The sequence below is a fragment of the Epinephelus moara genome, unplaced genomic scaffold (genome assembly GCF_006386435.1).
Source record: "Epinephelus moara isolate mb unplaced genomic scaffold, YSFRI_EMoa_1.0 scaffold37, whole genome shotgun sequence".
In the NCBI taxonomy this organism is placed as follows: Eukaryota; Metazoa; Chordata; class Actinopteri; order Perciformes; family Serranidae; genus Epinephelus; species Epinephelus moara.
Window position 1 is genome coordinate 1 of NW_026081426.1, and position 25,000 is coordinate 25,000.

The 25,000-nt window shown below is 42.2% G+C and overlaps 2 protein-coding genes across 2 annotated transcripts; one reads left to right on the forward strand and one right to left on the reverse strand.

The window, feature by feature from the left end:
* The first annotated feature begins 6 nt into the window (after positions 1-6).
* LOC126387337 (serine/arginine-rich splicing factor 5-like) lies at positions 7-2,674 on the forward strand. The gene is made up of 3 exons (XM_050039873.1): positions 7-614; positions 730-837; positions 1,180-2,674. Exons 1-3 carry the CDS (start codon positions 556-558, stop codon positions 1,496-1,498), a joined length of 486 nt encoding a protein of 161 aa, XP_049895830.1. The 5' UTR covers positions 7-555; the 3' UTR covers positions 1,499-2,674.
* Positions 2,107-23,722, reverse strand: LOC126387336 (sodium/bile acid cotransporter-like). The gene is made up of 14 exons (XM_050039872.1): positions 23,551-23,722; positions 22,780-22,849; positions 22,549-22,632; positions 16,024-16,086; positions 15,834-15,870; positions 15,416-15,634; positions 15,074-15,268; positions 12,939-13,178; positions 12,768-12,854; positions 11,408-11,520; positions 9,459-9,660; positions 8,391-8,569; positions 8,085-8,290; positions 2,107-2,967 (listed from the first exon to the last, which is right to left on the reverse strand). Exons 8-14 carry the CDS (start codon positions 13,143-13,145, stop codon positions 2,906-2,908), a joined length of 1,056 nt encoding a protein of 351 aa, XP_049895829.1. The 5' UTR covers positions 13,146-13,178; positions 15,074-15,268; positions 15,416-15,634; positions 15,834-15,870; positions 16,024-16,086; positions 22,549-22,632; positions 22,780-22,849; positions 23,551-23,722; the 3' UTR covers positions 2,107-2,905.
* Positions 23,723-25,000: the final 1,278 nt, after the last annotated feature.

Genomic DNA, 25,000 nt, shown 5'->3' on the forward strand with positions numbered 1-25,000 from the left:
GTTTCGCTCTCAGGTAGTAGTTTCCTCTCTTCCACCCTGTTCACTCTCTTTACTGAGGCAGGGTGCCGAGACAGGGGCGGTCCCGGCGTGGAGCCCTGTGCCCTCCTTGCTAGGGAAAACGGGGCTCTTGGTGCCAAAGGCTGCCCAAGTGGCGCCACTGCAGTTCAGTTCATGCAGATGGTGTTCATGTCTCTGTAGCTGTAATGAGTCCAAGAATCTCAAAGCTTTTGCAAATACTTGGGACTGTTTACTAATATGGCTTGACAAAATTGGGTGATACCTAAATTGGCACACTTTGTCTTTACTAAGGTTTTATATGTATCTTTTTTTTTAATGAAACACACTTTTAAAAAACACAAACCCACTGATTGAACAGCCTCCGAGGTTCTTGGACTCATCCTCCTTATCTGCAGTAGCCTGTGTAGTCCTCTCAGACAATCTAACCATCTCTCTTTTTGGGTAAATCAGTCCTGTTTAATGTCTCAGGCTGTGCTTGTGTCCCGAGCCTCTCCATAAGTTGACTGATGTTTACATGTGTAGGACCTGAAAGATTTCATGAGACAAGCTGGAGAGGTGACATTTGCAGACGCACATCGGCCCAAGCTCAACGAAGGGTAGGAGTGTTATCTCTGTTACTCCTAACTGCCTAATAAATATCACAGAATGAGTCACGTGTGTGTCATATCAAATATCTAAAACTGAAACTAAAATCTCGTGATGTTTTTACAGGGTTGTTGAGTTTGCCTCTGGCAGTGATCTGAAAAACGCCATGGAGAAACTGTCTGGAAAGGAAATCAATGGCAGGAAAATCAAGCTCATTGAGGCAGCCAGGAAGAGGTGAGAGATGATGACTTCCATTTTCCACTCTTTCTTTTTAGTCACAATAGGAAGTATCCAAGATTACTCCATCTATCACTAACGGATTAATGCTCAGCCTGCATTCAAGAACAGAGCTCAAGGCAAAAGAACATACTTAACTAAATTTATCCCTCTAAATGGATTCAGTAGAGCTGGGCTGAGCTGTCAGGATGTGACATATAGTTGTAACTCTGCTGCTGAGAAGCACAGAGAGTTTGTAAATGTGAAATCTGTCCAGGTCAGAAGAACATCTATTTTTTTGATTTTGGGGTGAACTGTCCCTTTAATGTTCTTCTTCTTCCTCTCTTTTCTCCTTCCCAGGTCGAGAAGTCGTTCCCGGTCTGAGAGCTCTTCTCGCTCACGGTCCCGTTCCCGCGGTCGCTCCCCATCCCGCTCCCCCAGACGCTCCCGCAGCCCCGCCCATAAAACCCACAACCGCTCACGCTCCCACAGCGGCTCCCCCGCCGGTGGCGCCTCCTCCCCAACCCCCAAATCAAAAGAGCCCGCCAAACGTTCTTCCAAGACAAGCAAATCCGCTACCCCGCCCTCCCCTCCACCGGCACAGAGAGCCTCCGTCTCCCGCTCCCGCTCTCGTTCACGCTCCCGCTCTCGCTCCCCTTCCACTGACAGTCAGCGCTAAACGCTGCGTTTAGGTGTAAAGGGAATCAACAGTAGACACAACTTGATTCAGCCGTAGAATCAGCGTGGAGGAGTTGGCACACTGGAGCTCCCATGATCCCCCTTCTGAGAGAGACGAGAGCTTCCCTCGAGTAAAGTTTTGTCATAACTTTCAAGTTCCTCACATGAAATCACCGACCCATCATCAGACAGGAGCCAAGATGCTCAAATATTTTATCGTCATCATAGGAAGTTTAACACTTGTTACACAGTGATGCTGTTTTTGTACCTGTCGTTACCCATCCAGTCTGAACCCATATCTATGTCGACACCCTCCGAATTACTTCATCCAATCAGGCTGCAACTCCCCTGCTGCTGCAACTCCCCTGCCGCTGCACCGTCATTGTCTCTTCTCACAAAATCTCCAAAATGCCCAGCGTCAAGTTTCACTGTCATCTCGACACTTTGAAAAACTTAAAAGAGGGAATCTGTCTTTTTTTTCGGCAGCACAAGGATGCTTTTGATAAGTCGTGTGACCACTTCCTTTATTTTTATTTTGCAATGCGTTTGCGTGTTTTTGCTCGTCAGTCCTGATCACTCGTTGTCCAAATCCTTTCACCTCTTCTTCCCTTGTTTTCTGACCGACTGTATCCACCACAGCCGGTGTGTTTGATATATATACCTGATGATGCTTGCATGTGTTTTTGGTTTGATTGGATATTTTTTTTACTTTAAAAAGTGTTTTGCTAAAGCTCAATACCACCATTGTTCCAGCAGGAAAACAGCTGTACAGTAAATTAACTATGTCCTGGATCTTTTTTCGCAGTCGACTCACTTCTGTTTTGTCGGGATTCTTTGAGGATAAGGTCAACACTTTAAAATGGTGTTGCTCCCAGAATGCAGTTTGCTCTAGCATTGTAATTAATGTTTTTATTTTTTGGTTTAAGGTTTTTGTGTACAGCATTGCAGACTTTTGTTTGACATCAGTGTATAATGTGATTCCACGAATGCTTGTTGGTACTGTGACTGATGTTACTGTGGTTTAAATGAACGTGTAGACAAGAGTTTGGAAAAACAAACGAAAAAAAAAAGCAACATTTTTGTACGTAAGGATTTTATTTTCAGTGAAAAATATGATGGACATTTGTATGGTGTAGGAAGACGGTGGACTTAATAAAACAGTTTTAACTAAATCATTCATCTTGTGTTTATGTGGCCTTTATTTTAAAAATGAAAAATACAAAGTTGTCAATTTACAATTCAGTGCAAACATAAATATTCACTTTCTTAAAAATGATTCGGCACAAAATGGCTTCTCTGCAGTTAAACATCATGTGTTAAAAGAAGTGCAGGTTTCCTTCAGTCTCCATCAAGCTGGAGGCTCCGGTCAACAAGAGTTCACATTATTAGAAACAATAAAGCTCAATCATCATACCGTGCCCTCAGAGGCCTCTTTTGACTTCTCTTCAGTGGTTGCAGGCTGGTATGTCACTGTGGGTCAGACAGACAAGCAGATTGTAAATGGAAAACATTCATGATATGGAGCTTAAACTAAAGCGACATAATTAATTTCACATTCAAAACACATGAAAATGCACATTCATCAAATTTCTTAGCCTGGTTTCTGTAACTGGTAAGAACCTGGACTCAACTCAAGTTTGGTAGTGCCTTACTCAGGGTGTCTGCAGGTCCTTGAAACGTCTTGAAATGTCTTAAATTCAGGCCTTGAAAGTCATTAAAAAGTCTTAAAATTGAATTTGTGAGGTCTTGATTTCCACAAACATTTCACATACTTTAATTTTTTGATCTTATATATTTATACAACAGTTAGTTCCGGCCCTGCAATCTGATTGGTCGAGAGACAGTAAAACCGTGATGATACTGGAGTACAACATCACGGTTATTTCACTGTATATGTATCACTCCGCCTCACAGCTGATTGCAGTCAACAATCAAGTCAAAACTGACGGTTAGTGTCAGTTAGGTCAGCAGTTGCGTTGCATCCCTGGAAAAGTATTTAAACAAACTTCCACCAGATGCAAATGTCCTTTAACTGAAGCCCAGGATGACAGCCGCTCACACAGACAATATCTGGTACACTAAAGCTCCGCTGGGAATAAACTCACTCGCACAGATGCTGCCGAAGATGTGTAAAGAGGCGGGGACAACAGCTATCTACACCAATCACAGCCTCAGGGCGACTGCCATACAGAAGCTGTCAGATGCGGGTCTTGAAGCTAGGGAGGTCATGACAGTGAGTGGGCACAGGTATGATGTTGTTTTAACGTAGCCTATGTGTAAAGTTAGTCTTCTAATTAGGAGTCGGGCCCTAAAATATACCTTTTGTCTTGCAGGTCTGAGAGCTTGTTAAAAAGCTACTGGAAGCCATCCATGGAGAGCAGAAAACGATGGAGCAACATACTGTCAGATCAGAAGGCAGAGTCGGCTGTGCCTGTGAAGCGACAGTCCACCATGCAGTCACCAGAGACTTATTTCACCGGCTGCACAATTAATGGAAATGTGCAGATAAATGTGTATAAAGAGTAAGTGCCTGGCGCACCATGTCTGCGTTACATAGCAACGGTGACAGCGGAGTCCTGAGGGAACTATTTTTGTTGGCGGAAGACAAATAAAATGCTTAAATTATCTATTTTGTCCTCATTTTTCAACATTTCTTAATCAGCCTTGCTTATTTAACTGTTGAACTGTTGTATAAAAGCAATATCACACTCGGGCTCGTGATGTTATACTGCGGCCTCGTGCCTATGACCAAATCACAGCCGTGACGATATTCGAGGGCTATAACATCACTCCCTCTCGTGTGATATTGCTTAAATATATTTATTTTATTTTATTTTTCAAAAAGAGTGTAGCTCTTCTGTGTGAAAATCCACATTTTTAAATCTACAGCTGAACCTAATACTGTCTTAATTTATATATAAGACCAGCTCTGTATGGCACTACGTATATAAACCTTAGCTGTAATGCTTGAATAAGAATCAGATTTAAATATGGTTAAAAATAAGCATGAAATTTAAGTGTGTGATACCTGTAGACACTTTATAATACTGTCTTTTTTCTTTATATGCTTGAATAAGAAAAAGATTTGTTTAAAAAATCTGGTTTTAAATTATATAAAAAAAGGTCTTAAAAAGCATTAAATCTAAGTGACTGATACATGTAGACACTCTATGCACTCTGCACTACATCGTCTTGCAGTATTCACTTTCATAAAGATTATTTTTGGCGCTGTTGTGGCTTTATTGACCATGTTGACCATGTAGACAGACAGGAAACAGGGATACATAGGTATGACATGTAACAGAGGTCACAGCCAGAATCAAACAGAATGTTGTTGGTATACATTAACACACCGTCTTAATGGCCCAGCTGTTAAAAAAATCTATCAGAATCACAATAATCCAGATGTGGAAATCCCATATTTTGCTATCCAGGATCAGATAACCTCTCGTACTTTTGTGTTTTTTCAAAACAACATAGCACTTTAAATGGGACTATGTTTGACAATCTAGGCTGTGTAAAGAACAACAGGCAGAACATCCAGTGTGGGGTGAATTTAAGTGGCCGGAGGCATTAAGTTTTTGGGTTACCCATCCATCCATTGGTCTGTCCATCACATTCTTGTTTACGTGATATCTCAAGAAGGCCTTGTGGGAGTTTCCTTAGATTTGGCACAAACGTCCACTTTGAGTCGAGAATGAAATGATTAGATTCTGGTGGTCAGGTCAAAGGTCACTGTGACCTCAAAAAATATGTATGCCATAACTCAGGAATATATACACTAATTATGACAAAATTTTACACAAATGTCTAAGAGGATGAAACAATGAACTGATATAACTGACATTTTATATCCAAAAGGTCAAAGGTCAGCGTCACTGTGACATCATAATGTTCTGCAAAAACACTTGTCTAGACATTATTCAACATCATATATCAGGAACAGAAGCGGAGACATTTGGTCAGATACTGAACTGGTGACATGGACACAGACATGGATGTAAACTGTAACTTTACTGGTTTACTTTACTATACTGAGAGGCTCAATAGGAAGCCAAATACAAGCTTTATCACTGTAACAGTTAAACAAATCAAGTCTAAATTTAAATAAATATACATATATTTGACTCATTTAAATGTTTTATTATAATTTCTTGCTGAAATTCAGCTTGAATCCAGCCTTCTGCTGGGATCAGGATAGTCTTGATTCTGGGGATCAAAGGTATCCCAATCCTACTGAAAAATTTTCAACAACACATGCTGGGGTTTGATCCAGATCAAAACCACATCTGGATAACGTGATCTAACCTAATTTCTGAATCATTTTCATTTGCGATCATTTTGAGCATCTTCCTTGTCGGTATGTTTCTTAGTTGAGTGACATTCACATGCAAGTGAAGACCAGAGGAGCCCCCTGACACTTTGGGCCCCTGGGCCTGTGCCCAATAGGCCCGTTCAGTGACCTATCCATGGATCCAATCCGACAGCAGATATCCGATCAGATTACTTCTGATCAACTGGGCCGAGGCTACCAGGACACCCTAATAATCTTAATATCTACTTTATTCATTGGCATCAAAATGCTGTACAGACATTCGTGGTCCCCAGAGAATGAATTGTAAAATCTATGATACCTTGACTCTTAATCTAATCTAATTACAATTTTTTGTTTTGTTAGATGAGACTTGTTTCTCCCAATATTCACTATGGAAATGAACTATTAGCTTATACTGCTAACGCACCAATATTTCATGCTTTAAAGCTAAAATCCTATTCATATATCCTACCTATCTATACTCTTGGATACTTAATTTTCTTACACAATGAGGAGCGGCAGGTATGTCCACCTCTGATGATACAGTGGTGTAAATACATCCAGTCTGTGTTACTCACTCAGGTAAATGACCTCTGTTCACAGAACTAGTCCAGCAATTATTACGTAACTCAGTCTATAAAACACAAGATAAGATAAATCTGTACTTTGAGGGAAATTACTGCTCAGTGGTTATAATACAAATTGGTCAGAGTGCAAATTTAAAGAGTGAAAATATAAAAGTCAAAGATAACAATAAGGTGCAAAGTTAAAGTATATATGATGCCAGAATTATCTAGATCATAAGAATATACACAGGTGGTGTCAAGGTGTCAGAAAATGAAAGATGCCTCTCAAAATTTCTCTGAATTCTTTGACTTTGACTTGATCAAGACCCCAAAATTCAATTTTAAATAATTCAAAGGCCAAGCTCTCTGGGTTGGGAGTGAGTTACTGCTCCAAGCAAGGGAGTTCAAGTACCTCGGGGTCTTGTTCACGAGTGAGGGTAGAACGGAGTGTGAGACGGATCCCAACTCTCACCTATGGTCATGAGCTCTGGGTAGTGACCGAAAGAATGAGATTGTGGATACAAGTGTCTGGGCTCAGCCTTAGAGATAATGTGAGGAACTCGGACATCCTGAGGGAGCACGGAGTAGAGCCCCTGCTCCTTCACGTCAAAAGGGGTCAGTTGAGGTGGTTCGGGCATCTGATCAGGATGCCTCCTGAGCGTCTCCTGTTAAGCCTGATTTATGGTCCTGCGTTAAATCAATGACGTTGCTACGTCGTAGGGTACGGGGCTACGCAGAAGGCTCGCCGTAGCCCCCGGCGTAGCCTGACGTGCACCTCCCCAAAAATGTAACTACACGTCGAGGCGATGCAGACCCAGCGCAGACCGAGAGGGCTGTGATTGGTTTGCTTGGTAGCAACGCATTTCCGGTTCCGTATTTCCAGATCACGCCATTCCCGCCATCTTTAAACATCTTCTGTTGCGATGTAGATGTTGCAGTATTAAGGCCCATTTATGCTCAACGTTCAATACGGATACGGATATACAGACGGAGCCGTCCGTCCGTGCTCCGCGTTCATTTCTCTGTGACCGGAAAAGCCGGAAGCGAATCAACTAGAGACGACGATAACCATTCAGGAAAGGAACGCAGCCTCCTACCGCTCTGGCGGTGAATTGCACCGCGACGAAATGGAGTGACGGAGAAGTTCGAAGGGTTCACGACGGCGTCACGGCAACAACGTAGGTACGTCGTAGGTATGCCGCAGGACCATAAATCAGGCTTTAGAGGTGTTCTGGGCACCTACCACTGGTAGGAGGCCCCCTGGGCAGACCCAGAACACACTGGAGGGATTACATATCTCATCTGGCCTGGGAACACCTCAGGGTCCCCCAGGAAGAGCTGGAGGGAGGGATGTCTGGGGTGCTTTGCTTGACCTGCTGCCCCCCGCAACCCGGCCTCGGATAGCTGGGTGAAAATGGATGGATGGATGGATGGATGGATGGATGGATAGATAAAGGCCAAGTGTGTAGAATTTAGGGGTATCTATTAGCAGAAATAATGTATAATAGCCAAGAACAGACAAATCAAACAACGGATCTAGACGGGGCCATTTCGGTTTTTGCATCAGCCACCATAGTTCTCCTACACATGGGAGAAGTTTCAGTTCTGCAACCTCACTGTTACAAACACAACATCAGTGTTTGTGTGGTCTTGTGTTTTCTCTCCATGTCTGCATTAACCCTTTAAATACCTGACGTCAGCCTCACCTTTCTCTTTCTGTTTGCGTGTGAACCTGTGGTGACCCCAGAACAGCAAGATGAGCAGCACCGCCTCCATCAGCTGGAATATCACATACACCATAGGGAACAGGAACAGAGGGCCAGTCAGCTCCGGGGGAAAGGCCAGTTTCAGGATAGTGAAGCACAGCTGGCTGTTCTGACAGCCTGTTTCCATAGCAACGGTCCTCCGCTCCCTGTGGGTCGAGAGGTGGCAGATTCATTCATAAGTTGACATGACTGAGACTACCTGTCACAACATCCACCAAAGCTCAAATGTTTAAGCAGATGACTCACGGTTGGCTGAGTCTGAAGAGCGAGGAGATGACGTATCCGAAGACGTAGCCTATGAAGGGCATGAGAGCAGCGATGGCCATGAGGGGAGGAGACAGCACCGTGAGGAGAGTGTCTCCGATGGCAAAGCTAGCGACGGTGGCGATCACCACCATAGAGATACCCAGGTAAATGAGGCCTGCCTGAAACACAGCAGGACAGGACACAAATCAGATTTGTCTTTTATTTGACAGACTGAGTGAAAACATGAGGCAGCTTTCCTAGCCTGAAGGCCCAGGTGAGCCCAATCAAGGCAACGACCCTCCCATGTCAGCCAGCTGCCTGATGAGGTCGACTGGAACATCCTCCTAAACAGTGCGAGGGGCGTCACAACCTGTCAGAAACCATTCAGCTCATCATCCCAAACTTAATCAGGGTCATCTATAGTATCAAAAATGCATCATTTACCTCTGTTTGACTAACATTTGCTCAAAACCAGCTCCAAGCTGTTTAAGGAAATTACTGAGCCTGGTTTGAAAATGAAATGTCACATCTGTAACCCGTTTTTCAAGACCTGTGTTTTCATCTGAGTGCCACAGAGAGGGCACAGAAGCTGCCTTTGGATGAGTCCAAAGACAGGCAGGTTGGGTTACATTTTGACTCTAAATTGCCTGCGAGTGTGAATGATTGTCTCTATGTGTCAGCCAGAGGTGAGACAAAGTCATGTTTTGCAAGTCACAAGTAAGTCTCAGGTCTTTGCACTCAAGTTCCAAGTAAGGACAGTCCCAAGTCCTAAAATTTAAGTTTTGAGTCCCGAACAAGTCTTAATGTCTTTACTAAATGTAATGCCATTTTAACAACAGAGTTATGAAAGCCAAAGGTCAAAGGTCAAAGTTGACCAACACAACACTTAAAAATATTCAGTTAACAATGATATATAACTGAGAAGATTAGAAAAGAAGAAACTGGAACCTGCAAGTTTTTGGAATAAATCAATCATCAAAACTGCTGCTAATTTTTTCTTATTTTATTTTTACCAACCATTAATGAACCATTAATCTGACCCTGTGACCTTCCTGTATACGCACTCACCTTTGTGACAGTCTTGGCTAACTGCGGCCTGTAGTGGTTGATGAGGATGCCGGCACCGCAGGGTATGAGGATCAGAGCCAGCGATATGATGATGTCAACGTAGGGCACTGCGTTCTGCAGGTCGAAGCCCTGACAGTAGAGGTAGAGCAGCAGAGGCATCATGCCCAGGGCCAGCAGCGTAGAGCAGGACGTCATCACGAGGCTGAGGGGAAACACATAAGGGTGATAGCTTGTTAATCCCAGCCTCGTGTGAACATATCTATGTGGCTGGTGATGGAGACGACAGGTAAACAACTGCCACTGGGCCAGAGATGGTCATTAAACAGAGTTAGTGAAGTTCTGTCACTGGGTGATCACATGGACAGCAAAGCTAGATACTGTAGCGGTTCATGGTCCCCAGAGCATGATTTGTTGTTATTTTGGTGACCTATTACCTTTAGTTTAGGCACACCACATGAGTTTAAATGTCTCCTTGATCAACATTCTGGTCTGTAATGGGGAAAATGACTGTATGTAGAAAAAGACAAGGTACATTTAACAGCTGACCCGGAGCTTTTGAGAGGTATAGCCAATATCCAAGGTCAAGAATGAACTTTGAGCCTCAGATTTTACGCCAAAATGGAAGAAAAGTCCGTCACAAATTTTACTACTTAAAACTTGACAAAATCAAAAAAAATTGTGACTTTAGCTATACTTCAGCCTATTGACTTGAAAATACTTGATACCTTCCCCCAAGCCCACAGATTACGAGTATGTTAATTAAAAAGTGTGCCACAATTCCATTAATTTCCCTTCCTACCTGAATCAACATGGGTGCAGATCCCGGGGGGGACGGGGGGGACATGTCCCCCCCAAATTCTGAAAAACACAAATTGTCCCCCAAAATTCTAAATAGCTTAAATGATTGAAATTGAACAAATGTATACAGTAGTCCTATGTACTGGGAGAAAGGGAAGATGACGAGGAGAAATGGGAATCCGTGAGAGGCGAGAGATGAGAACGTGAGTGGACATAACATGCCTGAGACCCTGAAACTAGAAGTAGCAGTGAAAAGGAGGGTGATGGCTGGTTCCATGTACTACTGGCTGTTTAAGAGAAATAAACAGTAAAGGTAAGAATATGATTCTCTTTGTAGTGCTTTTTGAATGACTTGGTGATGGTGATGAGCCTCTATGAAATCGTGAAATATGCTGGCAATCTCAAGCGCTCTGTGGACATGATTTGCATGCGTGCAATTAAAAAAAAATCACAACTGATTGTGTCCCCCCCAAACCCAAAGATCTGCACCCATGTGAATCAACAAAAGTTCATCCTCTGTAAAACTGTTATGAGCAGGGAAATTAGCTACAGAGAACAAAACAGTTTTTTGAAACATGTTTATTTCTGTTGTTAAGTCGTTAAACTCTCTGTATGGCTGCAAAGTTCAAGTGTTACATTGTGTTCTCTCACTGGGACTGTAATTTTGGCAACTAGAGGAAGTTGGACCAATATTTTATTTACTCTGTGCAGTTTCCTGTTTGGTCATAGATCTTTAGAGGACACAAACATTATCATTTCCACAGGCACCACATTACATATAAATCTCAGACCTGTGACAATAAGCACCAGCTCAGTCTTACTGGCTACAGAGGACAATGGATTAATAGTGGATCACTTTAAATTGTTTTAAACACTGTGTTAATTGTGTTATATCCTAAGAGGCTCCTAAAAGAAGCATCATGTACACTGCTTTGTTTTATCCCTGAGGTATCTGTGCTGTTAGGTGATTTTACTGCAATCATTTTAACTATTTCTGATCTAGAAGTTTCAGCTACCACCAACGTCTGAAGCTCCTGTGTTCATTTCTTACCTTAATCAACCCCATTTTTGGAGTCTAGCATAAATGCATCACATCAAACAGGTTGTGTGTGTGTGTGTGTGTGTGTGTGTGTGTGTGTGTGTGTGTGTACCTGAGGTTCATGTCTCCCTTTAGAGCAAGGGCCAGGAGGTTGGAGAGGCTTCCTCCAGGACAGCAGCCACAGATCAGAACCACCACAGCCAACATATCAGCCAGCTGGAACACCTACACACAACATGAAACCATAATGAATTCATACAGTGTCTGTTTGTACGTCTGACTCATGGATGGATTACTGAACGAGCCTATCGAGCACAGGCAAAATGTTGCGAGCACAAAGAGACACAAGATAACCTCCACACAGGCAAAACATCAATTAAGAGACAGAAAACTAGGAAAAGAGACAAAACAACATAAGAAGCACAATCTCAAAGTCTATGTCTATGTAGGCAACATATTCTCATTTCAAAATACATTTACATTTTCACAGGAAATGTACAGTTTCTGCTCGTTACATGCATACAGTGTTTTTAAAAACAAACTTACAATGTAGGTAAAATACTTATTTTCTTAAGTCTAGGCGACAAAAGCACGCGACTAGATTCAGAAAAAAAATATCATGGCTTTCCCTAAGTACAGATGTCACTAATGCAATGTAACATACGTCATGTGTCATACGTCATTACTTTAGCATGCTATACATACGAGCACACTAGGCTGTCATTAAAATAAATGCACTGACTTTTAGTTTCACACCAGAAACAAACAGTGGACTCCCAGGTGAAAGTCCAAAGTTTGTTTCACCCATCCACCTCTGCTCCCACCTTCCTTATATGGACTTTCTCACTCTTTTTACTACAGTAGTTGCTGGTGGCGTTACAAACTGCTGCTTCCTGGTGTGTATCATACTGTATCGAAGGCTGCGTCTGTGCCAAATGCCGACATTCACTAACAAAAGCTGAACTGATGAAGTTAGCTGACGAGTTTGAGAATGGGCTTATGTAGGAGCAGTGAAAGGGCCATTTGCATATCTGTGCCCAGGGGCCCATTTTCTCATAATCCGGCCCTGGTCTGACTGTGTTGCCGATGTCTATTACTGACGACACTGTCTGGATCTCTAAATATAATACATTTATAATAACAGAAAACAAAGAAAACACACAAATCTCTTTATCTGAGAGGCTGGATAAACACATCATTTATTACCAACATACGGTAGTTGTCAATGAACTGAGTAGTTGACTAATCAGCACTACTTTACCTTCCTATTTATCCAGTGGAAAACCATATTAAATCAAAAGCCACAACTAAATCTGGTGAATACTCAAATATCTTATATGCAAGCAGAACAAAAGCATTAATATTCTTTAAATCGGTATAATGGGGTGCATTCTTTCAGACGGCAGGAGGCCTCACATGCTTCCTGTACAGTAAAATAAAGTGTTTATGATCTTATAAACAGGAGCACCAACCTTAGCCAGGCAGAAGGCTGTCAGAGGCATGACTCCGTACTGAGCCAACAGTGCTATGGCCACCCCCTTTGGTTTCACTATGTGATGCTGCAAAGAAAGAAAAAGATCTCAACATGATGGTTTCTATCTTTTATAAAGACAGATAATGTATTTGGACATGTGTGGAGACACCTTGATCTTGGAAACCTCCATGGTGCATCCCATTGAAACCATGATGACGAACATGCAGATTATCATAAGGATGTTGATGGCTTTGTTCATCTCTGGCGACATGACATCCACAAAAACTGAACTGGTGTTAGCGGCCGTCATGTTGAGCTCGAAGCTTTGATTCTGATCAGAGAACAGATCAGCTGTTTGGTCCGGGGTGTCCTCCATGTTGGGGCCGCACGAGAGGGACTGAGTCGGGATCTTAAAACACAAGAGAGAAGTAAGACAATAGATCAGTGGTGGTGGCTACAGACAGTTGCTCTCTCCTTATGATGCGGTCTAGCCACTTGGTCGAAGATAATAAAGTGTGTGATGGCATCTTGCATGCAAAGAAAGAGCTGGGTCAAAAAGTCTTGTTGTCCCCCAATAACAACACCTATGGGTGCTGGGTGAACTTGCAGCAGATGCATTCTTCCTCTGCTTACCTACATAAAACTGCTCACAACAAGGTCTGTGGATTATTCTGAGTAACCAGGTCATGATTTCTAGAAAGAGACATTGCTGTTGAGTTCTTCAAATGTACTTTTTTGGCTCTTTTTGGCACCACAAGCCGAGTGCCATCTAGTTCCATTATATTCAAAACAAAGGAGACATCTCTACGGCTGATACCTCCAACACTTGGCAGATCACACCGAACCATCTACGTTGATAAACAGCACCACAGATAAGAGGAACATGTAATTTTAATGTTGTAATGAACCGTCCCTTTAAGAGGTCATGTATATAAAAGCAAAGCAACACACTGTCCTCTGAAGACATATTAAGACACTCTCTGAACAGGCAGAAAGGTCGCTGTGAGTGCTTATATGCCCATAAACAATGACAGTGTATCCTTTCAGTTCATAGTTCACATTATATGGCCCTGAGAATTTTTAACTTTAATAGTCCATGTGGCTGCACACACTGAAACACCGTCACTTCATATGGACAATAAAGACATCTTCAAACATCCTGTATTTCCAAATTGTATTATTTTTTTGGTTTAAATACCATGGAAATGTAAGAAAAATACCCTGAAAGTAGGAGAGATAACTTGGTAGATATGTGTGACTCCTTGGTATGTTTGTTTACACACATGATTCGTGCACTGTCAGTGTGTGTTCTCACATGTACTCGCCCAATGTCAGCTGGGATAGGCTCCAGCCCCCCCGCGACCCCTAACAGGATAAGAGGTTACGGAAAATGAATGTAACTTGTCCTAATAAGACATATTTCATATCATTACAACTGTATTTGTCTATATTATCATTCATTATCTGTACTTGTGGTTTCCAACAGGAGTTATAGTTGTTGACAAATGCATTAATAAATGCTTATATCTACTCATAAGTATGTCATAGTGTGTTACAAACCAGTTATTTAAAGTTTATATGCTGCTTATAAATGCTGAAAATAGAGGGAGTTAAAGTGTTGCTGGCAACTTATTATTACTCTGAGGAATGCAATACAGAGAAACTGTAAACAAACAGTGGCTGACAATCAAAAGTAATCATGAAATCAAGAAAGCAATTGTATATGTCTAATTAGAATGACCATGACAAGCCATTTCCAAATACATGAGTCTTTTCCAAGAAAATAAAAGTCAATCATTTCTCACCTGTTCTTGGTTTTGTATTTTTAATTTTAGCAACTGAACCAAAAATACATTTTCTGCAGGAAACCACTAAATTCCTGCTGATATGTTACCAACTGAGGAAGAACACACGTAATTTTCTCTCTCTTTAAACCTCACTTTCCTTTAATCTTCGATGCCGACTGAACCTTCATCTCCAGAGTTTACAACCACATCCTCCCTGCTGACACGCTCACATGCTGCGTGCAGACAGATTACCTTCACAGGATTTCTCTTCTCTATTTTACACTCATAGAAACAAATGCACGTCTAAAGAAAATAAGCACCACAGAGCTTTAATAATGTGTCACTGGACCACACACCGACTCTGGACTGTTCTGCAGGTGAGAATTGCACACCTGTTCTTGGAGTACAAAACAGAAGAAAAATCAAGTGGATTCCCCAGAAACAAACACTTGCCCCTGTGTGAAGTGTTAAGCTGACAGACATGTTTGCAGCTATATTTCATATATTGTGTTGTTACCTGTTGGGCCAGAGGTTCCTGTACTCCTCTCTCCTCTCCTCTCTGAAACAAAATCCACTCCTCGTGTGTTAGCAGTCTCTTTTCTGTCAGTCAGGAATGAACAATGAAGACCACTGATGGAAGAGAGGTGCCATCTAGTGCTGCAGATTGAGAGATACATGAGAGGCAGCTGGAGAACTCCTCAGATCTGATTAACTAAAGTGTGAAAACAAAAATAAAACATATCACTGACAAATACATCTGATATAAAGAGACCAAAATGTGTCCTTGTGTTTTAGGACACAATTTTGCTTAGAACATATTTGTTAAGATATGGAAATGTAAATATTAGGTACACCTTACTAGTACCAAGTGGGGCCCCTTTTGCCTTCAGAACTGCCTTAATTCTTGGTAGCATCGATTCAACAAGGTGCTGGAAACATTCCTCAGGAATTTTGGTTCATATTGACACGATAGCATCACACAGTTGCTGCAGATTTGTCAGCTGCAACATCCATGATGTGAATCTCCCGTACCACCACATCCCAAAGGTGCTTGAGATCTGGTGACTGTGGAGGTCTGCTGATGTGTGATATAAATCAAAATTACAAAATTACTGACTCGTAAATAACAGCTACAGTGTGGAACTTTATGTGAAGTATAATTTAAATGACTTAAACAAAATGCATACACACACATACAGTTGAAAGAAATCAACGAATAAAATACATTTAAAACTACAGACAGGGAGAAAGAAGAAGAACTATGATCAAAAACTTACTATGCATTTCATTTAAAACTTGGTGCTCTCCTGCCATCTGCTGGGCATATGGAGGAAGGCCCATGGGTTGTTTGTGAAATATTATACAGAGGCAGGGAAGTTAGAAAGCACTAGATCACATACATCACAGTACTGAGGCTATAGACGCTCTAACTTCTGTTTCCATTGTGCAAACAGTAAGTATTATTACCTTCTTCTGTCTTCCTCTTTCTGCTCTCTCTCTGCCTGCTGTCCTCTCTGAGTGGAGTCCATCCTATCATATTGATAGGAACATAACAGAGCTACATGAGAGACAGCTCTGCCACCATCAATAAAAGGTCATGGCGACAGCCTACTTTTATGTAAAGGGAGGATGTGCAGACAAATAAAAAGTTTGTCAATATAAAGGGGGGATATCCTGTCTTATACCATGGTCTGGGTGAATACAGATGACAGGCTCTAAATTATTGCGCTGGCTCAACTGCTAGTTTGTAACCATAGCAACGACTCAGAGCAGAGGCAATGGATTACAACGGCTATCATGAGTGATTTTATCGTTTCATTTAATTTATTTGGTGAATTTGATAATTTTGATGACTGGGATGCATTAGAAGAGAGGATAGAGAATGAAAAGAAAAGGGAGAAACGGCACAAGGAGGTGACACCGGAAGAATTAAATAATTTAGAAGATGAGAAGGATGAGCCCAACACCAAGAAGACAACGGAATGGGCAGTTAAAATGCCACTATGATGGACATACCCATATCACTTTCAAATTTCACTATTAATGGTAATGTGGCATTTCATTTTAAATAGGAAACAATCGTTAATTTGTTAATGTGTTTATATGATTTAATCTCGACTACTATATGCTTATGAATTATTTGTTGCAATTAAAAACGATTTTGACTACTATTTGGATGTTGATTATTTGAAACAAATTTTCTTGGGCCTAGCCTATAGCCTAAATGAGCGCCATTGAATCATGAAAGTAATATCTCAAGATTTTTATTTTTTTTTTGCACATCATCCTCTGACCACCAGAGTCTGTAACACACAAGCGGTAGGAAGTGCACTGGCTTTCTTAAATAATCATCTTCTGAATAATATCACGTAACGTTTAGCCATTATCTCACTTCCCTTCACTGATCAGAGTCACTATGCTCTCTACGCTGCGGCCACAGCGGGTGTCCATGGCAACGCCTGTGAACTAAATAGTCCGCTCAGCTGTGGCTTGTGAAAAACTCTTGATTTTAACTGTAAAACACATTAAAGTATAAATAATTGATGTAATATTCATTTCTTTGGTAAGTGAGCATGGTATAAGCGGTTAATGCCCTTCGAGGTGTCCATTATCAGGAATTAACCGTCGGACGGTTCACGCCTCCGCGTCGTCCATTAATTCCTGATAATGGACACCTCGTCGGGCATTAACCCTTACTTATTTCAGAGACTTCAGATTCTCACTATTTATGACATTAATATTTTTCAAATATGTGTTTTTATGCCCAAAATACTTTCAAGTGAAGGGAATATTCCTTGACTTTTAGTGTTTTAATGGTGCAAAAAAATAAACTATACACTGTTGCATCTGACTTCATCACTTTTAGCTAAAACGCTGATATTACATCATCATAATCGGATAAACATCTCACCTTCACGTTTCGTTTCAGAGAGCTGTGTTGTAGTAAAGTGTTGGTGCTGGTACTTCATGATGGGGGTTAAACGGGAGAAGCTTTAAATGCACACCCGTGACACGCCTGATGTTATTTAAAGAGGCGCCTTCCCTGATGTCTCGTGCCGTCAGCTGTGCCACCGGCGCTTAGCAACGGTTGCTATGCTGCAGTCGCAATCTCGTCGCAAAATTGTTTTTGTTCGGGGGGCGGGTCTTAGCGATGACATCACGTTGTAGAACGCTTTGGCCTGAAATTCTCTTTGTGACATCATGATACATCCATCCAGAGTTACTAACCCCCCATCAGGCTCTCAGCCTATCCCGAACTCTCAGACTCATTTTGAAGGTTTTGGAAAAGCATCCAGGACGCAGGACGCAGGACTGTACAGGAAGCTTCAGCAACGATCGTCGGATAAAATGGAAAGTTCACAGAGACAGGAGATCCAACGGACTGTTGTGAATAACTTCCATTATTTGATCAACAATCGGTTATCAGCTAGTCAGTTGAAACTGTTACACAGTGACGAAGCTGATAACCCGACAAAAGTTATGCTGGCAGAGATGATTTTGGATCTTGTAGCACGGGTGTCAAGATCCATTTTGGAAGATCTGACATGTGTGGATATAGACACACATGACACGCATGTCAGGCCTAATCTCCAAAACACCATCCGTGAGAGTTTTGGTGACTATTTGGGCACTGGCAGGAGCTCTAAATACCTGTCCAGATTATTGTCTGAAGAGGTCACCCAAATTGTGAACTCTCTCCTCTCCGCCAGCAGGGACACTGTGATACCGGTGTCTATCGCACATATCACCCCACCTCACCGAATTGATGTCATGGTCAGGCTTATCTGCACTATGACAAAAGAGTTGGAGGACGAGATGACACCGAGTTCACATAATCAAGGCAACACCCTGGACAGCTTCATCCACATCACTGAAGCAGAAGACAAGTCAGATCAGTCAGGAGCAAGATCTAAGACAGCAGGAACCAATGGGAACATTGTGAAAGGACCAGAGGACAGCAATGGGACTCAAACACCCAACAATGTCCAGGACGTATTAACCAACGAGTTAAGCGACATTGCAGTCCCGTTCATCAATGATATTCCCAGGTGTGACTGTGACCTGCTGCTTTCTAACACCGCTCAGGAGAGTGAAGGTGTTAGAAATTACATCAGAATGTTTCGTCGACGGGCAACTGTAAATCCACACCGGTATGCTCCAATGCACATGAGGGAAGTGACTGGCAAGTTAAAAACCTTTTTTGCCAAACAGTTTGCCAAGCTGTCGCTATGTCGTATTGTAAGACAGCTTGCTGCACTCTCCCCAGAATGTTTGCAGTGCTTTGCTGATGATATTGACTCCCTGCTTGAGGGCGGTGAGAATAATCGAGGTGGACATGCTGTGGATTCCGTGTGTCCTAGTTTACAGGACATCATCGACGGTAAAGTCCTGGCATTCTCAGGAGAACTTAATGATGTCCTCTACAGTTACATTTCAGATGGACTGTTTTCTGAGAATCGTCCAGCAGCATTTGCAAGGGAGGGGTCCTCGCTACCTAATGACATCCATAAAGTCATTAATGACAAACTGTGGTGTTTCCACGGGCTTCTGAGATGGTGGCTGACCAGTCAGGCTGGCATCCAATGTGAAAGGATGACGCTGGCTTTGAAGGAGTCTGCAATTGTGTTAACTGAAACACACATAGACTTCGTTTTTGAGGGGACAAACTTTGAACCTCTGAAGGATTCAACACCTACCGCAACTGTGGAGGATCCAGCACCTGTGCAGGAAACAACACCTGTACAAGCTCCAGCAAGCTTCAGAGTACTTGTCGAGAAGCTCGTTTCGCGAACCTTAAAGAAACAAGAGGTGAGCACTCTACGCAAAAAGCCAACTATCATCGTTGACTGCATGCTTGAAAGAATATGGGCCAAAGTCAAAGAAGAGGATTTCGAAATCAACACGGAAACTCTTATATGCCTTGACAAAGCTATATTCAAACAACTGTGCAAAAGCTGGGGCAATCCAGAAAGAGTGCTGGCTGCAATGACTGAAGAAGACCCAGAAGTTTATGACCACATTGCAAACGCCTTCAAACGTCACCTTAAAGATCCACCAAAGAAGCGTAACACCATTTGCAGGTTCTTCTCAAGTGTGGGCAGAGTCATATCCAAGCCATTTACTGCCCCGTTCAGACGAAGGGTCAGTCCCTGTTAAATCAAGATCGTGCCTCCCATTCAGGTTACCTCCGGGTGACCCGGACATAACCTGGATGTGGGGCAGGACTTGAGCTCTCAGGACGACCTTAGCAGTCAACAGCGCAAACTCACAGGCGAGGGTTCGATTTCCGGTCCTGAGCCTTTGTGAGTTTGTCTGCTGTCTACCTAAGTAGGCAACACACAAACTCTTTGTGTTGCCTACTTAGGTAGTAGTCTACCTAAGTAGGCAACACACAAACTCTTTGTGTTGCCTACTTAGGTAGTACGGGTTTTCTCCGGGTACTCCGGTTTTCCCGATCTCTTACAAAAGCCAATAGGTCAAAGCTTTTGTGAATAAAATTCAAAGAGACTTATGTGTGATTTTGCAACAGTGTTATTTTAATGTGAAAACTTTAAGTGTGTTTTTCTGATGATACCTTTTGTAGAGTGGTTCTTTTTTAGATTCCTAAAAATATTTGGATGGTGTATTTATCTTAAAATTAATCTTACAAAGAAGAAACAATCATTTTGCAGTTCATGTGACCATGAAAGTGCACAAGAACACCATTTAACAGAGGAAAATGTTACGTCCTTGTTTTGCCAAACAAACTCACTGGGGCGGCGAACATGCAACAAATTTCAACACGTTAGTGAATGTAACATTTGTGAGAATGTATGTGTACTTGGCCTTGCTACTGAAACAGTGTGACCAATCAGTGTGATGGAGCAGCTCCGTCACACATTTACACCAAGCAGCAACCTCTAGGAATAAAAACACAGACGTCCCAAAAACTGCAGTTCTTTGCTCTTTATAGCTACTTTTAACATTCATGACAACTGTACTGGGGTGATTTTTTTATATAACTCACCTGTTTACATTTTATTAAAGCTTAAACGTACTTACAGTTAAGGGTGTGACTGGTTTGAGTGATCGGCTGTCTGCGAGGCACCGCTACAGTCTGTGGGTCAAATCCAACCCTCCCTTCGTCACTGATCATGCCACTTGTTTAAATATGGTCACTTTTGGCTCCAAAACACCAAGATGGCAGTGACCGGAATACCAACGTGAAGGTTTTAAAACGGCAGTCAAACATCACAGTAGCTACCTCCATTATTTTATACAATCCATTCTTTATTCATTTACCTAATTTTGAATTAAAGCTCCTGTGTGTTGGATTTAGTGGCATCTTACAGTTAAGGTACAGAACTTCAACTTCTCCAGTGTGCCAGGCATGTAGGAGAACTGCGATGGCTGTCGTGAAGACACAAATGGCCACATCAGGAGCCGTGTTTGGTTTGTCTGTTCAGGGCTACTACTACTACTACAGAAACAACATGGCAGACTCTGTGAGAGAGGACCTGCTCTGAATGTACATATAAACGGCTCACTCTATGGTAATGAAAACACAATAATTCAGATTTTCAGGTGATTATACACTGATGAAAACCTGTTATGATTATTATATTTCTGCTACTATATATCATAAAATTTTCCCTATATATATAATTTGCCCTATAATCCTACATGCTGGACCTTTAAGGAGTTTTGCCGTTTACAAACTCGAACAACTGTAAACCAATTTTAAGTAGACGTCACGGTTACAGCTGTAAAAAGTGCAGGGGACAGAGGGCACAGATACAGGAAGTGTGGGGCACATGTCCCACGCGTCCGCTACGCCCATGTTTCAGACAATGCCTTTTCAACATAGTTGATTAGAAGAGAGAACTGTTCGTCATTAACCACATGTTATGAGCCATTTATATTTTCAAAAGCTGGAGTATTCCTATAATTTACCCTAACTTGAGTTCATTCTTGTGATTTTTGATGTCTGACGTCACACTCAGACATGAAATATTTTTGTCATGTTGCCCTCAGCCTTATTTGTCGGATGTAACTTTTGCCTCTTAAATTGCTTCATCATTAACCACATGTTATGAGCCATTTCTTCTTCCCGTGCTGTGACCTTGTCGTGGTGGAGAGGCTTGCGTGCTTCTATGATCCTGAGAGCTATGGTGGAGGGAGCCTATGGCTCCTGGCAGGTTCAACCATACCAGACTGGTCTTGGATGAGGAGTGAGACGAAAGGCAGCATATTGTCCTCCAGGTTGGGGGTTGGGCGTGACTTATTTTCTGAGTTCGCCAAAAGAGGAATGTGTAGATTTTTGGAAGATTAATGGCCAAAGTGTGGTTTCAGACAGGGGCGTAGCCATCATTTCAGAAGTGAGGGGGACAAATTGTTCAGAGGTCTACTGAGTGATTTATCATGCTCTCGCATTCAGTTGCACCTCTCCGTAGCAGCTAAAGAGCCACGTAACACAGCCACAGTACAGCACCAGGGGGCCGACTTTAGTTCTTTAAAATTATATACTGTCAAAGTCTAAAGTTTTAGCTGCCAAACTCTGGTTGAGTTGACACAGAATGACCCTCGAGCATCTGCAGGCTAAGTAGCCAGATAACTAAGTGCCAAATGACAACACTGAACACGAAAAGTTCAGTAAAACACCATTCCTGTTAGCAAGTTATTAGCACACAAAATGGAATGGAAGTGACAAGTTAATAGGGTAATAAGCCAAGCCACGTAATTTAATTTAATGGCATGAAGACAGAAAGTGACACAACACCAAACATATCAACATCAAGATGTATTTTACATTTTAGTCAAATATGACAGCACAGATGTTAAAAAATTAATCAAATATTTTTAAGCTTTCTCCCTGTGCTACCTATTGCAATACAGACAAAAAAAACATTTTAGAGTATAAATAAGAGTAGTTCTGAAATAGCTGTGAAAATTGATCTTAGAGTCACTCTTATCCTATAGACATTTCCTTATCCACTTATAATTTCTCCTTACCTGTGAAGCCTTGGGCTGATAATTGGTGCTGCTGTCAGGTCCCTGTCCTGATACCCGCCTGGTTTCTCGCTGTCCCTCTTCTATCTATTGCAATAATATAGATAATTAACGTGCAAAGCAAAATTTATAACAGGATTAAGAATAGTAGTGGTGACATAGCTGTGGAAATTGATCACAAAGTCACTTTTATGCTCTAGGTATTTTTCTCAGCCAGTTATAGTCTCTTCTCACCTGTGAAGCACACTGCGTGATCATCCTTGCTGGCCTCTGGTCCACTGTCTCCTCCCTGACCCTGCTCTTTCTATTGTAGCAATAAAAATTTAAAAAATATGTGCAAAGCAATGGTGAGCACAAGTTCTGCGCAGAAATTAAGGAGGAATGGGTTTATTCCTAGCATGAAACTAGCTAGCAAGCGATTTAACATAGGTAACAATAACATTAGTATTCTTGTTAACTAGCTTCACTTGATATATTGGCCTCTATTAATTAGTCATCATTTAGCCATCATTTAGCTAACGTTATCTACATGCAACAGCATTACTCAACTTACACGGTTTGTTTGGAAGAAACTGTGCAAGGGTTTTTGCTTCTTGCTGGCTGGTTTGCTGAACATAGTTAACACACAGCAGCACTGCCCAGTAGCACATGTCTTGTCTGTGCGATTGATTCTGATCACAACACAACAGCACGTGTATGCGCCTGGCGCCGTCTACTCATGGTGCATTTAAAGACGGCTCGGAAAAACACATTACCACATGTTAAAAACAAATTGAACGGTGGTAACAGTTGTAAAAAGTGCGGGGGACAGAGGGCCACGCATACCCCGCGTCTGCTACGCCCATGTTTCAGACAATGCCTTTTCAACATAGTTGATTAGAAGAGAGAACTGTTCGTCATTAACCACATGTTATGAGCCATTTATATTTTCAAAAGCTGGAGTATTCCTATAATTTACCCTATATATATATATTTACTTATCCTTCCATCTAATTTAAAGGTCACCTGCAGTAACAACCATTTGATGTGAGTCACTCCCTGGGGTGGGGGAGCATGTTCTCCCCGTATCAGAGTTGGTTTTCTCTGGGTACTCCAGCTTCCTCCCACAGTCCAAAGACATGCAGGTTAATTGGTGAGTCTAAATTGTCCGTAGGTGTGAATGTGAGTGTGACCAGGGGCGGACTGGGACTAAAAAACAGCCCTGGACTTTGACTCGGCCCAGCCCACAATAACCTGTGCGCATACGATATCCGCTTCCTTCTTCTTAAATTTGATGGCCGGCCGGCCGGCTCATATAGGCCTATCTATGGGCCGGCTGGCATCCAATTTAAAGGCTGCCACCTAGCGGACTGGACGTGGAACAGTAGATTATCAGGGAGAAAAAAGAAAAAAAACCGGTGATGACTGCGTGGCGGCCGCCGGCCGTGCTGGAGTACCGGCTGTTCTGTGATTCTCCAGAACCTCCAGATGGCCAGTCCGTCCCTGAGTGTGACTGGTTGTCTGTCTCTATGTGTCAGCCCTGTGATAGTCTGGTGACCTGTCCAGGGTGTACCCCACCTCTCGGCCAATGTCAGCTGGGATAGGCTCCAGCCCCCCCACGATCCCCAACAGAACTATATCAAAACATCTGTTTAAAAACACAGTCCTTGTTTACTCAAGCCAATGCTGAATGTTCACCGTTTTTGGATTCTTCCTTCCATGTGGGGGAAGAATCCATGTGAGAAAACAATGTTTGTATCACAAATTCAAGGTAACACGGGGTGAAGTTCATCAAGTTTAAAGATGGATGGACAAAAAAAAAATCGTATAAAGGTGGATAAGATAAGAATTCAAGTAGCTCTAGTTTGTACCTATACATGAGTAAATGTACTTAGTTACATTGCACCACTGGTGAAATGATTGTAGATTATTCAAGATCATTCAAGAATGAAGAGAAAAGTCAGGTTATAACTTGGTGTCTCTCTGGTCTTTAGTATATTTATTGTCACAACAACCGCTCAGCTACAAAGGCCAAACCCTGGCTGAGCTGCAACACCTGAACATTTTGTCCTCTTATTAACAGTGTAGTTTAATAACAGCGTCTGCCCCTCCAAGTATTTGGAGAGCACATACAAACTTGACAGAGCTTACCAAAACTAAACCTAACCAATGACAATTCAAGGATCTCTCTGTCTTGTGTGTTTTGGAACTTGGTAGGTGGTGTCGAAGTTGGAACTTGAGCTTCTTGGTACATCAGACAAAAATGGAAATAGCTGTTTGGGAAAGAGTGCGCCTCCATGCACTGAGATCGACAGGATGTAGGAGGGAATGCTGTGAGGCAGTGATGGAGGTGGACCAGTGATTGTCTCACTGCTGAGAAGTCACCGCCACATGCAGTAAATCTCTCAGAGAGTGGAAATACTGCACTGACTGCATTCTGTTTGACTCGTTGGGGAATATTTACGATGAGTCATGA

Bases quoted from the DNA above. Each gene is read 5' to 3' on its own strand.
- LOC126387337 (XM_050039873.1), top strand. From the start codon at position 556: ATGAGACAAGCTGGAGAGGTGACATTTGCAGACGCACATCGGCCCAAG. The intron at 615-729 runs GTAGGAGTGTTA...ATGTTTTTACAG, and splicing joins CGGCCCAAGCTCAACGAAGG to GGTTGTTGAGTTTGCCTCTG. The intron at 838-1,179 runs GTGAGAGATGAT...TCTCCTTCCCAG, and splicing joins ATTGAGGCAGCCAGGAAGAG to GTCGAGAAGTCGTTCCCGGT.
- LOC126387336 (XM_050039872.1), bottom strand. From the start codon at position 13,145: ATGGAGGACACCCCGGACCAAACAGCTGATCTGTTCTCTGATCAGAAT. The intron at 8,570-9,458 runs GTGAGTGCGTAT...GCTGTGTTTCAG, and splicing joins TAGCCAAGACTGTCACAAAG to GCAGGCCTCATTTACCTGGG. The intron at 2,968-8,084 runs GTGAGGCTGACG...TCTGACCCACAG, and splicing joins ACGCAAACAGAAAGAGAAAG to TGACATACCAGCCTGCAACC.